This window comes from Rhea americana, unplaced genomic scaffold (genome assembly GCF_003343005.1).
Source record: "Rhea americana isolate MKP2758 unplaced genomic scaffold, rheAme1 scaffold_18, whole genome shotgun sequence".
Classification (NCBI taxonomy): Eukaryota; Metazoa; Chordata; class Aves; order Rheiformes; family Rheidae; genus Rhea; species Rhea americana.
The window spans coordinates 6786215-6801675 of NW_028185927.1; the positions used below are offsets into that span (position 1 = coordinate 6786215).

General features: G+C 38.4%; 3 protein-coding genes across 3 annotated transcripts in view; 2 read left to right on the top strand and 1 right to left on the bottom strand.

The window, feature by feature from the left end:
- Positions 1–7481, top strand: part of GEMIN2 (gem nuclear organelle associated protein 2) — a 7776-nt gene extending 295 nt beyond the window's left edge. Inside the window, exons 2-10 of the mRNA XM_085301821.1 lie at positions 9–185; positions 1418–1507; positions 3284–3343; positions 3500–3610; positions 4173–4217; positions 4969–5037; positions 6350–6460; positions 6683–6741; positions 7038–7481. Coding sequence (XP_085157947.1) covers positions 9–185; positions 1418–1507; positions 3284–3343; positions 3500–3610; positions 4173–4217; positions 4969–5037; positions 6350–6460; positions 6683–6741; positions 7038–7077 — 762 coding nt within the window. The 3' untranslated portion in view covers positions 7078–7481. The remainder of the gene's footprint in view (positions 1–8; positions 186–1417; positions 1508–3283; positions 3344–3499; positions 3611–4172; positions 4218–4968; positions 5038–6349; positions 6461–6682; positions 6742–7037) is intronic.
- A 233-nt stretch (positions 7482–7714) lies between these two features.
- TRAPPC6B (trafficking protein particle complex subunit 6B) lies at positions 7715–14166 on the bottom strand. The gene is made up of 6 exons (XM_085301720.1): positions 14053–14166; positions 13904–13971; positions 13136–13253; positions 11717–11800; positions 10350–10443; positions 7715–9920 (listed from the first exon to the last, which is right to left on the bottom strand). Exons 1-6 carry the CDS (start codon positions 14131–14133, stop codon positions 9889–9891), a joined length of 477 nt encoding a protein of 158 aa, XP_085157846.1. The 5' UTR covers positions 14134–14166; the 3' UTR covers positions 7715–9888.
- A 1039-nt stretch (positions 14167–15205) lies between these two features.
- PNN (pinin, desmosome associated protein) overlaps positions 15206–15461 on the top strand; it is an 11168-nt gene continuing 10912 nt past the window's right edge. The window contains exon 1 of the mRNA XM_085301723.1: positions 15206–15461. This exon is cut by the window's right edge and continues 1 nt beyond it. Within this exon, the coding sequence (XP_085157849.1) occupies positions 15354–15461 (108 nt within the window). The 5' untranslated portion in view covers positions 15206–15353.

Genomic DNA, 15461 nt, shown 5'->3' on the forward strand with positions numbered 1-15461 from the left:
GCGTCCCTCGCGTCGCCTCAGCTGCCCGGGGCCGCGGCTTAGCGCTAACCGCCCGGCGCGGKGCGGGCTCGGAGGTCACCGCTGGCTTTTGGTTTTGTAGGATCGAAGCAGCTCGATGCCCAGATGTGGTGGTGGCACAGATAGACCCCAAAAAATTGAGAAAGAAACAGACAGTAAACATTTCCGTAAGTCTGAGAGGTGTTGCAGCTACTGTTTTGAGGGAGGAAAAAAAAAAAAGAAAAAAGAAAGGATGTTAATATTAAAATTTCCCTATTAGGTTTTTGGGGATAGTTGACCTAAATAAAACAGTAGGGCTGTGGAATAGTAAAAGCAWCTGCTGAATTTAATGAAATTTCTCGTTCTGAAGGGACAATTGTWGAATTGCTGGAGGGCAGCAGTCTTTATAACCGTTTTATTTGATATTATCCATGCTATTTCATATACAGCACTATTTTATTGCCTGGGGAAATTAAATATTGCATTAAGTTCTATAAATATTTTGTCATAAAACCTGTGTAAATTATGGAAGAAAGATACTCATACCTTTATTTATATAAAAATATATATAGGGTGATAAAAGATAGAAAGTATAATAAATACAGCAAAACTTTGCTAACTTTAGATGAAATTCAAGCATCACTTCTTCCCTTTTTGGTAGCATATTTTATTCGATTTTTTTTTATTGCTCAAGCAGATTTTTCTGTTGTTACATGCCCTGGCCCCCCATTTACAAGTAGTTCAAGCAACAGTTTGTCTTTCTCCATCAGAAACTGTATGATCTAGTATTTTACTATAGGACTGCTGACGTTTCTAGAACTTTTTCTTTTTAAAGTGCTCTGACATATGACCATGTCACTCTTGTGACCATTCTCTTCATTTGTCTCATCTCTTTGTAGTGATGTTCTTAAATATTGGTCGAAAAATTCCTTTCTTAAAGTAACTCTTTAATGCTAATCCCTAGAAAGGTTGTATCTACTTAATTTTCAGAGTTACTTTCCAAATGATTCTGCAGTCTTCTGTCTTCCTCACCTTGTTTTCTGAGCACAGAGAACTCCCCAAATTCTTAGCATTTAACCAAAATAAGGAAATAACATCCTCCTTTTTATAAATAGGAAAATTAAGGCAGAACAATTGCTAGGAAAAAAAATAATTAAATATAGAAATCTTATTTTGACAGTATACTTTGAATAATTAGTTTTCCTTCTTATYTGAGTATCAGAAGAGTCAAACAGAGTCAAACAAACTTTGCCTAAACCAATTGTTAAATCATAGTCTATGTCATTATTAAATTACCTTTTTCTAAGGAATATTTAAATTATATTTTTACCTGATAGTAAATATTTGTTGATTCTCTTGCTTTTAAGGATTCTTTTTATAAACTTTCTTTACATTATAATTATTGCCAGTGTTTCCTTAGATTTCYGGGTGTCAGCCTGCTCCTGAAGGATACTCTCCAACTCTCAGGTGGCAACAGCAGCAAGTGGCCAATTTCTCAGCTGTTCGTCAGGTACAAAATGGTGTGGGGAGGATGTTTTCAAATTGCACTGTCTACACAGTACACATCTTTGCTTTATGGGGGGCAACCTTATATCGCTCTTACTATGAAGAGTTAATATTCTATTGTAGAGGTTTRGTTAAGTTGATAGGTAGCTTAGATATATACTCATTTTTTTCAGAAATTGWTTAACTTCTGATGAAACTGCAAAGAGAGTTGTGTTGAGATAGATGTGTTAAAGAAAAAAAAAAAACTGTAGCAGAAATATCCGGCTATATTTAAATGATGTAGAATAGTTGAGGGAGAACAAAAATCTTGATGTTACACAGTTATATTAAAACCTAGAACTCAGCAATAACTGAAAAAAAAAAGTTGATTCTAACCCACCCTGAGATTCATCTATGTAGAATACRCTGCCCATTTAGGATACTGGTAACACCAGTGGGACCAGTTATGGAGAGAAATACTGATTTGGTAAAATGCATTTGTAGGGTTGTGACATTTGCAGACTTAAATCTTTCCTAGCACGTTTATACGTTGCTCTTAAATAAGAGAACTAAAATAGAGAGTTGAACAGTCTCTCTATCCACAGTTCAAACAGAGTAAAATGCAAGAGATAAATGATCTTAGATCATTTACACATCCAGCGCAAAAAATAAAAGATCTAAGTAAAGATCATTTACACCTCCACTACTGCTGAAGGCACGTTTACAGTGCTTTGGTATATTCCAGAGATACCTGAATTAATTCTGTAATAATCAATTGCACTCAAGCTGCTGTAGGAGGACTTTGCATGAGCTAGCTTACCCTGTTTTTCAGGGAGGGAGTCAGTGAAAGTGGAGCTCTGTACTACTGCATCTGCATTGCAAAGAGTAAATGAGCTAGCTCTTATTTCTACAAGGTATCACATACATAGTGTCTATTATTTAGATATAATCTAAGATTTTAGTAGAAGAAACTTACTTCTATCATTGTACAGATATTTCTTTTATACACCTAAATTCCATCCTCTCCTCTGTGCCAGAGTTAACATGGAGCAGTATAAGAATACTGTAAAAAAATATTTAGGGGGGGAAAAGCATCAAAAGTCACTTGTTCAAACGTGATGCTAGAGAAGCTTATCAGCTACTGTTATTTACAACATTATGGGCTAGTTGTCTTTTTAGCRGTCATTTTTACTGATAAAGTAACTGGAATGGGGGAAAAAAATCACTTCCATTACCAAAGCTTTACACCTTAATACAGGAAACAGTCAATTAAAATCCTTTGCACCTAATATAGGATCCCTGGCAGGTAAAGAAAAAAAAAAAAAGAAAAAAACACACCCACTAGGAAAGATTGCCTTGTTTGTAACAATTCTGTAGGTATCTGATGTAGGACAGTTAGAAACATTAGTGGCCTTACATATGCTTTTGGACTAACTCAATTATTTTGTTCTTAAGCTTATTATACCAAGAAAAGTCTATAAGACTATTAAAGCTTATTARTTCAACTCAAATCTTTAAGTAATAGACTTAAAAAAAAAATCTTTCAGCTTTAACACTACTTCCAATAAAACAGCATAAACAGGTTGGACTTAGGTTTGTACTAAGAAGCATTGAAACCATTTAGCTACTCAGGCTTCCACTGATTTAAAGAACACCATAAAATGTACTTGCATCATTTTTATAAGGGAATTCACCTTAATAGCAATAAAACGCAAGTAAATCAAATAGGAAATTAACARTTGTGGTTAGGATAATATTTAGTAAAGCTAAACTATGATTAGGCACTGTTTTAATTCCTCAGAGTCTGAACAAGCACAGAAATCACTGGCGGTCACAACATTTGGACAGCAATGTTACTATGGTAAGTAGAACATGTTACTTCTGCATTTTTTCCAGTAGTTAAATTTATGTGGTTAATCTTACTTTACAGTTTAATGCAACATTTTGTGAATAATCTCAAATCTGTCCTTAAGTGTCTTTAAGGCAACAATTTTTTTTTTCCACTTATTTACTTCAGCCAAAATCAGAGGATGAAGAAGGCTGGAAAAAGTTTTGCCTGGGTGAAAGATTATACTCAGAAATAGATACACTATCTGATAATGAAAATCTAGGAATCGATTACCTAAAGGTGGGTAGAGGACTTCTAATTCTCAGCTGCTTTTTTTGCGTAACTCCTACTGTCTGTTACCACTTTGTGCCAAATTGAAAGTAGACTCTGATGAGCACCACAAGACCCACTTTTTTCTCCTCCTTTTAAGTGGAAACTGACWGAAGCAGAAAATAAGTCTGTATTTCTTCTATCAGCAAGTTGAAGAGTTCCCTAATCTGTTACCAGCAAAAGCATAATATTGAGTTGCTAACTGAACAGAAGGCTTTTTGCATAGTCTACTGTAGAATTTTGTTGAATGGTAGAAATTTAGTTCTTGCCTTCATACATGCTATTCTAAAACATACACTTCACTCAATTCTTTTTTTGAAGAATGCTTTTACTGTTACTAAAGAACAAAGTTCTTTAAAAATCTTCAAAGTTTAAGATAAGGTTAAGTTTGATATCAAAGAACATCAAGACTCAGAATTCAAAATACCTACAAATCCCATTAAACATCCCATTAAAATATGAGCAAATTCTAAATCAGAACAAAAGTATGTTGGTGATGGTCTCCACATTTTCCAACTTGGCTTTTTTCCAGATGGGTTTTCCTCCTTTGCTAAGTATTGTAAGCAGAATGAATCAGGTAAGCCTACTTCTTAAAATAGCATAGCATCTTTGCATAAATTATAACTTCTCGTCTTCCATCTGTTGCAGAAGTTTTATCTTTTGTTTTGTGTTAGGAGCCAGAACTGTTTACTCTAACTGCAATTCAGTTCATGCTTACAAGGAAAGCACATAACCATTATCTCATGTTTAAGTGCAAACATCTTTACCAATTGACACTTGCTATGACTAGTCATAATACTTGTTTCTTGTAATTTTTTTTAATAGAACACTTATTTTAATCTCTTAGTTTCTGCTGAATGCCCAATTACGTGCTTGGCAACATTTAAGGTTTTCTCCTTTGGTGTTTTAAGTGCAGTCCTTCAATTTGACCATGAACTTTTATGTACATTGCAGGAGTAGAAGAATCAGATTTACCTTTTCTTCACTATTATGTTTCCCACTAGTTACCCTTATATGTAAACAAACAGTCAATCTGAAATCTCTTTCCTAATCTGTAGCTATCTAGCCATAAGTTTTTATTAACACAGAAAATCACTTTTGTTTTATATAAAGTTCTTCCCAGGAACTGCTGCTTTGACACTTAATTTGTCCCTATGTGTAATTTCAACCTGGAATAAATACCCTATAGAATYACAGTAGAGTGAAAATATGTAACGTATATATAAAAAGCAAAAGTAATTTTTAGATAATAAAAACATTTAGATAGAAGGACAACTAAGCAAGGCTTTGCAGGTATTGCATAGTCTCTTTCTGTTCCTCTTTTGAAGGCAACAGTAACCAGTGTCTTGGAATACCTGATAAACTGGTTTGGAGAGAAAAAATTTACTCCAGAACTGGTAATGCTCCATTTATTCTAACTATTTGCACATGAACATATTAAACAAGGGATAAATTGTRTATCATATTCTGTAAAATTACTTTAGATTTTAAAGAGTTTTCCAAATGCAYGTACTGTAATTCAGTCACTTTCAAAACTTGATTAGGTACTAGAAAGAATATTCATAGAACTTTTTGGAAGGTTAATTACAAATGCAAAAGATAYAGATCTACTATCTACTGTTAAAAATCCTCCTTTCTGTTGCTTCCCACRCTGATTAATCTGCAAGGTTAGATGAGCATCAGTGCTGGGGAGAAAAGTGTATCGGAATGAAGAAGCTTTGATTCAGACCACAGTTTAAGCTGCTAGGGTGCTGCAAATTATGTATGCTGCTATTTCCCTCTAAATTTGGAGATGCATGGTAATCTGCAGGCAATACAAGTTCAATCTTTCCATRTGCAGCACTGACCAGTGGCCTTACCTGTGTTAATGTGGTAACAGGTCTAGTCTAATAAGAAATTCTGATWGATGGGACATATTAGCATGGAGTTTTACCATATCTACCCTAACTAGCTATAAAATGGTGTCTATCCACAAGAGACCATGATAGATGCATTTTAATTCACTACCACAAAGTAAAAGAGTAATACAAGCTTACCTCTGTGATACTAAACAAAGTTGCACTGTTCTCAAGTCTTTTAAAKACCTTTCATATTCTGTCCTTTTCTATAGGACAGATTCCTTAAAGCAWGTTCATATTGAATTTTAGTTTATTCCTATAACACGACCCAGCACAAGCATTAAACACGATAACTAATTTAGTAAACTATGCTGGTAGCAAAAGTTAGGTTTATACAGCCATAGGCTTCAGTGAAGTAGAAAAGCAGAAGAACATGTTTTCACAGTGGCACAGAACTAAAAGCTCATCCAACAACATGAACTTCAAAGATCTGACTTCATACATTCTCTCTTTAAGAATGGTTTGTGAAGTTAAAAATTAATAGCTAAATAAGTCTTTTATATATTACCTAGTAATTCTTTGTGTTTACTTTAATAGTGGAAGCTGTATTAATTTGTAGCTTGGCCAGTATTCCAAACAATAATATCAAGGAATTCCAAAGTGCTTCTTACAGAAAGCTTATCTAGAGACACCAAATTCAATTAAGTAGTACCTAATTTGGCTTTTAAGCCTTTCAATTCCGACACTAGTACTTAAATGCAATTTTGGTTTTGAGATCTACATTCTAGTCCTGCTCTGTATAACAAGAACTGTAAAATTCAAGAAAATACCCATAATTAAATATCTGATATTTTTATTTCTATCCACACAGGGTAGATGGCTTTATGCACTGTTGGCATGCCTTGAAAAACCTTTGCTACCTGAAGCACATTCTCTTATTCGACAACTGGCAAGACGATGCTCTGAAGTCAGAGTACTAGAAGTAAGGTTTAGTTTATCATTGTGCAGAGGATTTGTTCAACTTAGCAAATTATTGGGAGAATAATCTTTCAGTTCTTTAAGTGTTGGTAAGTAATTTTTCATGCACTAAATCTGCTAGAGAATGAAGGGTGCTATTTACACTACAAGCAGTATAACATGGCTCCCCCCCCCTTTGGGGGCACAAGTAGCATGAGAACTGTTCTGATATTTATTTCTCTTTCAGGAGAACAAGAATGAAGAACAAGTATCAGCTTTGAATTTGATGATCTGCTTAGTTAGCAGGTAATGTAAATTATAACTAAAATAATGAAGTCTATTCAGAATAAAATATGATTACCCTTGTCCTAGCCTAGATTTTTTTAGAATTTAATAAAAAGTCAGTACTCTAAGCTAAAAGTACTTGAGATAAAGAGTAAACTAAACTCATCAGTTTCCTCAAATGAGCCCTATGAACTATAGTTATCAATACAAAAAAAAAATCCTCTAAAATAAGAGCTTGAAACTCTTATTTTTGAAACTCCCCTGACAACTCAAGGGAGAGTAAAGGGTTCTTACCATATTCCAATTCTCTCYGCTAGGTACTTCGATCAACGCGATTTGGCTGATGAGCCCTCCTAGATTGTTTTGAGAACACCGTATGTTTTGTGTTGCCATAATACAAGCAGCATTATCAAGGCTAACTGCAAGATGCTGCACAGTTCAGACCTGAAATACTATACAACTCCTTCAGAATGCCCACATTTGGGACAGCTGTATGAATAAGCTGATTTAAAGCTGATCTCTAGCAAGAGATTACCAGCATCTCCAACACTGTCACTATCTGAAAGTGTCTGCCGTCATCTCTCAAGCTACCATCTCTGTTGACTACACTCTGTTAGAAATTTCTAACATCTGAGTAATCCCATGGGCACTGCCATCGGGCAAAGACTTTTAAGTTTAAAATGAACTTAAATCACAAATGATTGTTATGTAAAACCCCGCTGTTGAGGGCTTTTTTTAAACAATAAAACGTCTTTCTTAAACATCTTGATTTTTCTGGATTCTTCATAGTATTTTACAACTGCCTTTATAATATAGAGAACAATGATTTTTCAGCTTCAGTTTCCRAGCGTAACTGTTAAGCAGTTCAGTTGTACCTGCTGAGTATTGACACAATTCAGTAGATCAAAGCAAATAGTGTTAAGACTTCCTGAATAATAACTCATTATTTCTTAGTAAAGTAATGCAGAAACCAGTGAAAGTTAAAACAGCTGTATTCAGTGCTCTTTAATAGAAGCTTTTATTAAATGGAAAGAACAAGTTCTATATGGTGTCTTGACAAATACATTACCTCACCTATTTCACTTAATATATTTAATATGGAATGCTTCCACACAACTATTAGCATCTGCTTTGTGTTTCTTGTGGTTCTCATTGTATTCAACAATGAAAAAGCAAAAGGAACAATAAATTCTGCTGATACAGCAAATTGATATCCAGAATTTTCCCAGTAAACAGATAGTAAATTTCAATTAAGTCCTTCACTATTCTTTAAAAACCTTTTTTTTTCCTTTACAATTAGCTATCAATAAACCTTTAAAGTGTCTTAAAGTTACTGGCACTTTTGAATATGGAATAGTAGTCYTAACAGTCAAGTGCAAAATGAGGGTGAATTATAATACCTACTTGAGTTTTAATTCTAGAGATGCAAATGAACAGTTCAGTCTCCTCGTTACTGAATGTCCATGCGTTGCAAATGTGTAAGATGTGCCATCAAAATGTCCATCCATTTGACATACAGTGCAAGTTCTCTAGCTTCTTCAGCATTTCCAGCATGTTAAAAGCAGGACAAGGTGGTAACACAAGAACCCATAAAATGCACTTAGGAAGAGTATTAGTTAGCCAATTTCTTAACTGCAGTTTCAAACAAATCTGGTTCATGCATATTTTCTTTAAGAAAYTGAATATGTGTCTACAAATAGATGTACAACTTTCCTGTAAACTTCAAACCATTTTAAGAGCCAAGTGTTTTAATCAGCTTAACAGCTGGATCTTCACTGAGTATCATACCACAGTACTTATTTTCTTCTCTGTACAACATGGAATAGCATTCTGCTCTTTTGGGGTTCCGCTTCCCAAAACTGTTAGACTAATCAGCTAGAAGTAATCTAAACTAGCATTAACAGTACCTGAAAATACCAGAACTTGACCACATCTTAAGCTCAAGTATAATAAATCCCTGGTTATCACATTTATAAGCTTTAGTTTGTAACAGCCATCTAGAAAAGGACTGAGTCATTACAGACTTCCAACATCCCTTAGAGAAGGATAGTTTCTGCTGTTCTTGCCCACCATTCAACTAAGAAACAAACTTCTTCCAACACAGAAGACAGTTATAGCAGACAAAGGTGCTATTATAACATGTTAGTTTTCCTATTTAGCCTATATTTGCTGTTCTTAAAGTGGCACCAAACTTAATCGCTACCACAAAACAAGGCATTACGCTTCTGAGTAAGGACAGTAAGATTCAGTAACATCAGTTTCTGTCATTACTCATTTCAACAGTATAAAGCCTGAACTTATCAACAGATAAGCACAAGCAAAATTCATTAAAAGTAATTTAAGCAAGATGTYCTCAGGCTTACCTAGAGCAAGATATGTATTGCTATGTCAATCTCATAACAAGAACTATTTAGCAAACCCCAATGTCCTCAGAGCCTTGGTGATGCCTTTATAGGTCCTTGCAGGCCTAACCATCTTCCTGCTGATACTCACTACAGAAGTGAGTTGTAGCTGGCAAATAAAAACAATTACATTAATTGCACAACAAGCTAAAATAAACTTCCTTCTTTKTCCAGTAGCAGATGACCTTAGCTGGAAAATTCCTCCTAAGCAAAAGGAACAGCATATGAATTTTAAGGAGGCAGGAGACACTGTTTAACCTTTCTACTGCCCAGTATTATTCCCACTGGCAAGGCACTAAGACTCCACTGAAYATCATTAGTGAAAGCTGTTGGTTCATGTGATAACAAAGCAATTGCTGCCTTACAGTTTGGAGCCAATAGGGAAGGGGAGCAGTTTAGCATTCATGTTAGGTGCCACAAAAGACATTAGTTTTTTTACTCCAATTTAGTCTTCGTCAATCTTTTGCTCAGTTCTTAAAAGGTGCCTCTAGTCTTCCCTATGTGCTGTTTTGGCAGTTCAAATCTTTTCTTGAAATCTTTGARCTGACAGGTTTTACTGTAATGGACATTAATACCTCGGTATAGAATTGATTTCATACCAAGAGGTGAGAATAGTGTTATTTTGATGGACATTTATTATATACAACGTAGGAATTTTGCTGCAACCTGCTATAACTTACAAGCTACACAAAAAAAAAGCAAAACCAAGATACTGAGTCCACACACACACAAAGGGTTAAGGTAAATACCCAGATTTGAGAGTGTTCTACATCTTCTGTATCATCACCTGAAATTTACCTGCAAAGAAAAAGCAAAATCAACTAAAGCATCGGGATTAGAATTATTTTTCGAAGTAATTATTTCTTTATAATTGTTTTGTTAAAAAAAAAAAAAAAGAGAGAGACCCTCACCTAATTGCATACCTAGTTGTTTTTAATCTTCACTTGTGCAAGTAGCCTTCTACTGTTACATAAACACAACTTTTTAGTTTTACTTTCCACTTAGTATCATGGAGGTTCCCCCTATACAAGTATTTTCTCAGCAGTGAAGCATTTAGAGTCAAGCCATGCCATGAARTTCATATAGTTCATACTGGAAGTTCATATGGCATCCTTAAGACCAAATGCTTCAAACTCATCCCACTTTGACAAATGCTTACATCGTGACAAAGTAGGTAAGGAAAGTTACTAAGCGAGCTAACAACTGAATACCCTGAGAACTACTTACATGCAGGCATCGTCGAAACTTCAGCCGTTACAATGCTCTTTATTCCCAAATTGGATAGGCCCCCTCTGATTAGTCCACAGGTAAATGCTAAATACTAAACAAAGTTACAGTTTAAATAAATTTAAGGGTCAAGCTTGTTGCAGAATTTTGAGATTAAGTGTTTAAAACAGTACTTAAACTATATAAAACTTCGGGAGTGACTTCAAATTTGAGCATTAGCTGGACTCCAATTATTTGTTCAAAACTGGTGTTACAGTCTTCAAAATAAACAGTTGCACAACTAGCAGAAATTGTGAAATACAGGCAATATTTGGTCATGTGTCATGACTGGATGCCCCATATCTACTAAGGTGTAAACTCTAATCAAGCTTTCTCAACACTGGGGGGAGCAAAAGCATCTCTCATAGACAGAAATTTTGATTATTACCACATTGGAGCTCACAATGCATACTTCCCTTGGTAGAAGCACTATCTCAAGTCTCTTCCTTCTACCTAATTTTATTAYGCTAGTAATAATTTAGTATCTGTAAGACAATTATCCCTAAAACTTGACTGAAATTAGCAACAGGTATTAAAGTCATTGAAGGAAACAGTTCACAACTATTACTGTATAAGTCTCATCTCCTTAGAATACAAGGACTAAAGATCTGCAGATGTGTTTACAACATACGGTGCAAAACAAAAAATGTATCAAAACAATTCCCAAGTATAACAGCCACAACTGTGATTAGTAAATCTAAGAGAGCAAGAATTTTAAAATAAATAAATAAAGAAAATCAAGTGCCCCATTTCTCATATCCGCTTCAACCAAAGCCCCTGCTCAAAGGTTCTGCAAAGCTATTTATTTTATTTTGCTCAATTATGCTAACTCAGCATAACTCATAAAAAATAATTTTTAATTGGTGGAAGATCTCTTTAAATGTTCATACCATCTCAAAAGTTTATTCTGCATAATTAAKTAGTTTCCAAATCTCTCTTGGAAATTTCAAGAAAACAATCTGAAAGCAATCTGAAAGCACAAGAAAGAATTTGAGATAGCGGCAGAATTTTTTTTCTTAACTGCATACAAAGTATGAACATCAGCTCAGCTATTTTCTACTTGCAGTCARACCAACTCTTACTATTAAGAAATTCAAACATGACACCAGCAAGTGTCAAAGTTACACGTGTTTCTCAAGTCATACATCAAATCCACTGCCTTAAACAAGCTATATTTTTAAAACCATTGTTATTTGAGACTAAATTTCAGTTGCCTTTTTGGAAAGTTTGTATCCACTCAATTCCAAAATTTAAAGTAGATTTAAAGTCAATAGAGCATGATAATGCAAATCAAGCTGGTAGTTCACCAGAATAAACATGAAGAGTACCTTTGGTGCRTGTTCTAAATACTGCTTTCCTGCAGACATTTGTGTCAAGAGCCGAAATTTRTTGTCTTGAAGTACATAAATACCCTATTWAAAAAAAAAAAMWYTTTAGTAGCATATCCAGTAACATTTAATCAACATCCCTTGGGAAAAGTATTTATCTATAGATACAATATAACTATTTTCRAGTTGAAAAAAGAAACGCTAAGACATAATGTGATCTAAATTTAAATTGTATTGTTTACTTGTATGAAATATCCCCTCAAAAAAGATTTAAATTGCAAATTTACACCAAGACCTGTAAATAAAAATATGACCTTACATCAGTTAATTCCAAAAACCTTTATTTACATTTTCTTGTAAGAGTCTTCTCCGTGATCAGAAACAATAGCTCTGTATTAAACAAACCATCTTTGCTAACATGTAAAGTACACGCTGACCTTTACATTCAGATTTTAATCTTCATTTGGGTATACAATTCACTATTCTTGTTCTCAAATTCAATGAAGCCTATATATTCTTTAATAGAAGATACASGCAACAACACCCAGAAGATGAGCAAATTTAAGTATTCTAATACTTTCAACATTAAAATTTTGTGGCACATTACAATATGTATTTTAATAARTGAAGTATGAAGACAGCTTAGCTTAATCTAAACCTGAAATTTTAATATTTTTGACAACAACTGCGCTATCTTAAAGTTTCATAATTCTTGAAATTAAGGTTGCATATACAATCAACATTTAGGCTGAATATTATAGTTTTCTTATTATTCAAAAAAAGATTTCTAACTCTATTACTATTTCTTGAAGTTATTGCTTAATAAACAGTCCTCTGGAAAAAAAAAATCTAATTATTTGTCACAGTCCTTGTAAAAACTGCATTGTCCTTAGTTTGGTACAACAGAAAGAYAGCCATAAGAAAGTCAAGTTACTTAAAAAGAGAATGATTTCTGATTCTAGTAAAGTAACTCCTTAAATTATTTTGATCTTGCTTCAAAAACTTCAAACTCTATTTAAATAGGGTTTAAGGCATCACTCTCTCAATTAGTTTGTCACAAAAATATATTGAGATACACAAAGTTCCTATGTGAGCTGTGCACTTCAGTTCTGTGCACTTCAGTTTGTTCTGTGCACTTCAGTTTGTTTAACTCTGCAACAGACAGCACTGAAAGTAAAATTGAAAACATTTAGTCTTTTCAAATAGAGCGGCTATAAAGTATCATAAACGAGCATTAATGAGTTGTATTCTGAAACTACATGCTAAAACGAACCTTAAAAATCACTAMTCTAAATAAAAACATATAAAGAACATTCCGGGTTTCTTATTAACTTGAGGTGAAGACAAACCAAAAATGCACTGATATCACAAAAGCATTACTAATCTTGTAAGTTAAATCCTATCCTACAGTATTAGTACCTGATGATTAGTCCTGAGATTATCTATTTGTTTTTTGAATACAGTTGTCCAAAAGTCCTTGCAGATGAATTTCATAATATCTAATTCATCCTTGAACCTGGCAGTATCTTTTGTAAACCTAAGAGATAAATGAGAAATACATTAATAATGAAGGCACACAACAATCTGACTGAGTAAGCAGAAAAAGAAAATTCCAAAAATGACATTGGGCAATATTGTTTTGATACTATCATTGAAATTAATGTTTTGACTATCGTGTAATAGCGTTTTAGCATCATTCAACTTTCACCATGCGTTATAACTTAAGAGAAACACAGTGTTATCTTAGTATCTGCAACAGTATAGCAGAATAAGTAGCCTTGAATTTTATGATTATTAAAGATGGGTGAAATACTGAAAGATGCAAAGCACTGAGCTTTATCCTCAACTAATTGTGTAAACAAAAGAGAAACACAAGGCATTYACCGTAGCTCAGGACTCCTCCAAACATGGGGAAAAAAGCATTAATGTATAGTAACCAACAYGTGGTATTTTTCCCGCTTTCCTGCAAGGGGATCTCCCTCCCTCACGCACCTCAGCGTTCTCCCCCTCTCCTCCCAGTCTCGGCCGAGCGCTGCAGGGCGCTTTGTTCAACGGAAACAAGACTGCAGGAGCCGCCGGGAACCGCGGAGCAGAGCAGCCGGGCCTGCGAGCAGAGCGCGAGGTCCGACAGGAGCCGCGCCACGGGCCCGGGCCCGGCTTCGCAGCCTGCCCGCCGGCCCCGCTCACCTCTCGATGAGCCCCTGCCCCACGCGGAAGCCCATGTTCTCCAGCTTGGCGATGCAGCGGCCGTTCTCCTGCAAGACACCAGAGCAGCCGCCGCTTCAGCCGCGGCCCCCGCGGCCCCTCGCGGCGGGGGCGGCCGCCGCCTCACTCACCCCTTCGCCCTGCTCGGCGGCGCGGTACAGCCCCGCCACCATCTCGTTGTGCAGCAGCAGGAACGCCGCCTCGTCCGCCATTTCCGCGCCGCCCCGCCCCCTTCCGGGGCTGGCCCCGCCCCCAGCATGGCTCCGCCCCCCCGGGCATGGCTCCGCCCCCCGGGCGTGGCTCCGCCCCCCGGGCGTGGCTCCGCCCCCCCTCCGGGCCCCGCCCCGCCGTAACGGCCGCGCCGGGCGGCGGCGCTGCTCGGTGCGCACCTCCCGCGCTCGCAGGCCTTTACGCTCTCGCGAGGGGCTGGAAGGCGGGCCGGAGGGGAGCGCGCGGCTCGCGCCGCCTTCGGAACGTCCGCTTCTCACCCACCACCGTGCAGCGGGGAGCTGCCGCCGAGCTCGGGGCTTGAGACCGGCAGCCCCCTCAACAAAATGATGTCCCTCCCGGGCATTTAAGAGGGTTTTTATTAAAAACGGGAGGAGGGCGAAAAAATGATCGTAGGCGTCAGGAGAGCAACAAAAGCCAGTCAGCCCAAAGGGAACTTCAAAGCCGTTAAGTGGAGAGCTGGTCGGTCACGCTCCAGCTGTAAAAGTYCGGACCGTGAGAGAAAGGCACGGGCAGAGGAGGGCGCCTGGGAGCGCGCCCGCACCGCGGGCAGCTCCGGGGGCCGCAGGCGGCGCTGGGCTCGGGCGCCCTCCCAGCAGCGGGGGCGCCGCTGCCGAGGCCGCAGCGTGACTTGGCAAAGCGCCAGCGCGCGGCGCCCCTCAGTAACGCCCCCGCCTATTGGTTCCTGCGGCGCGGCAGGGCTCTGTAGCGCAGAGGCGATTGGCCCCCGCCCGGGCGCCGTGCGCGCGGTTTCTTCTCACAGAGGGGGTGAAGAGGGCTAGTCCGGGTGGGTGAGGACGGGCGCCCTCGAGGTGGCCTTCTGATTGGCCTAGAGGGGTATGACGAAGTGAGCGCTCATTGACTAAGAGCGATGCCGCTCAGGCGCCCGTTGGGCGACTCCAGCGGTGGCAGGCGGAGAATTTCGGCAGTTGGTTAGTGGAGCTGTCAGTCTGCGCCTGGTCTCTGGGATTGGCAGACGCGTCCCGCGAGCGTTCGCCGCGGGGCGGGCCCTTCCGCCGCCTTGCCGCATGATTGGCGGGCGGCGAGGGGCCGTTATTGGCTGCGCTGGGCTGCCGTGGGCTCGCGGAGCGGTGGGGCCGCCGCTGCCGCCGCGCGTGGGCGGGGCGCGCGCGCGTGTGTGCGCGCGCCCGTTACCCAGCGGTGCTTTGCGCTCGGGCTCCGGCTAGGCCGCGCCGCGGGCGGGATGGCGGTGGCGGTGCGCGCGCTGCAGGAGCAGCTGGAGAAAGCCAAGGAGAGCCTCAAGCACGTGGATGAGAACATCCGCAAGCTCACGGGCCGGGACCCCAACGAC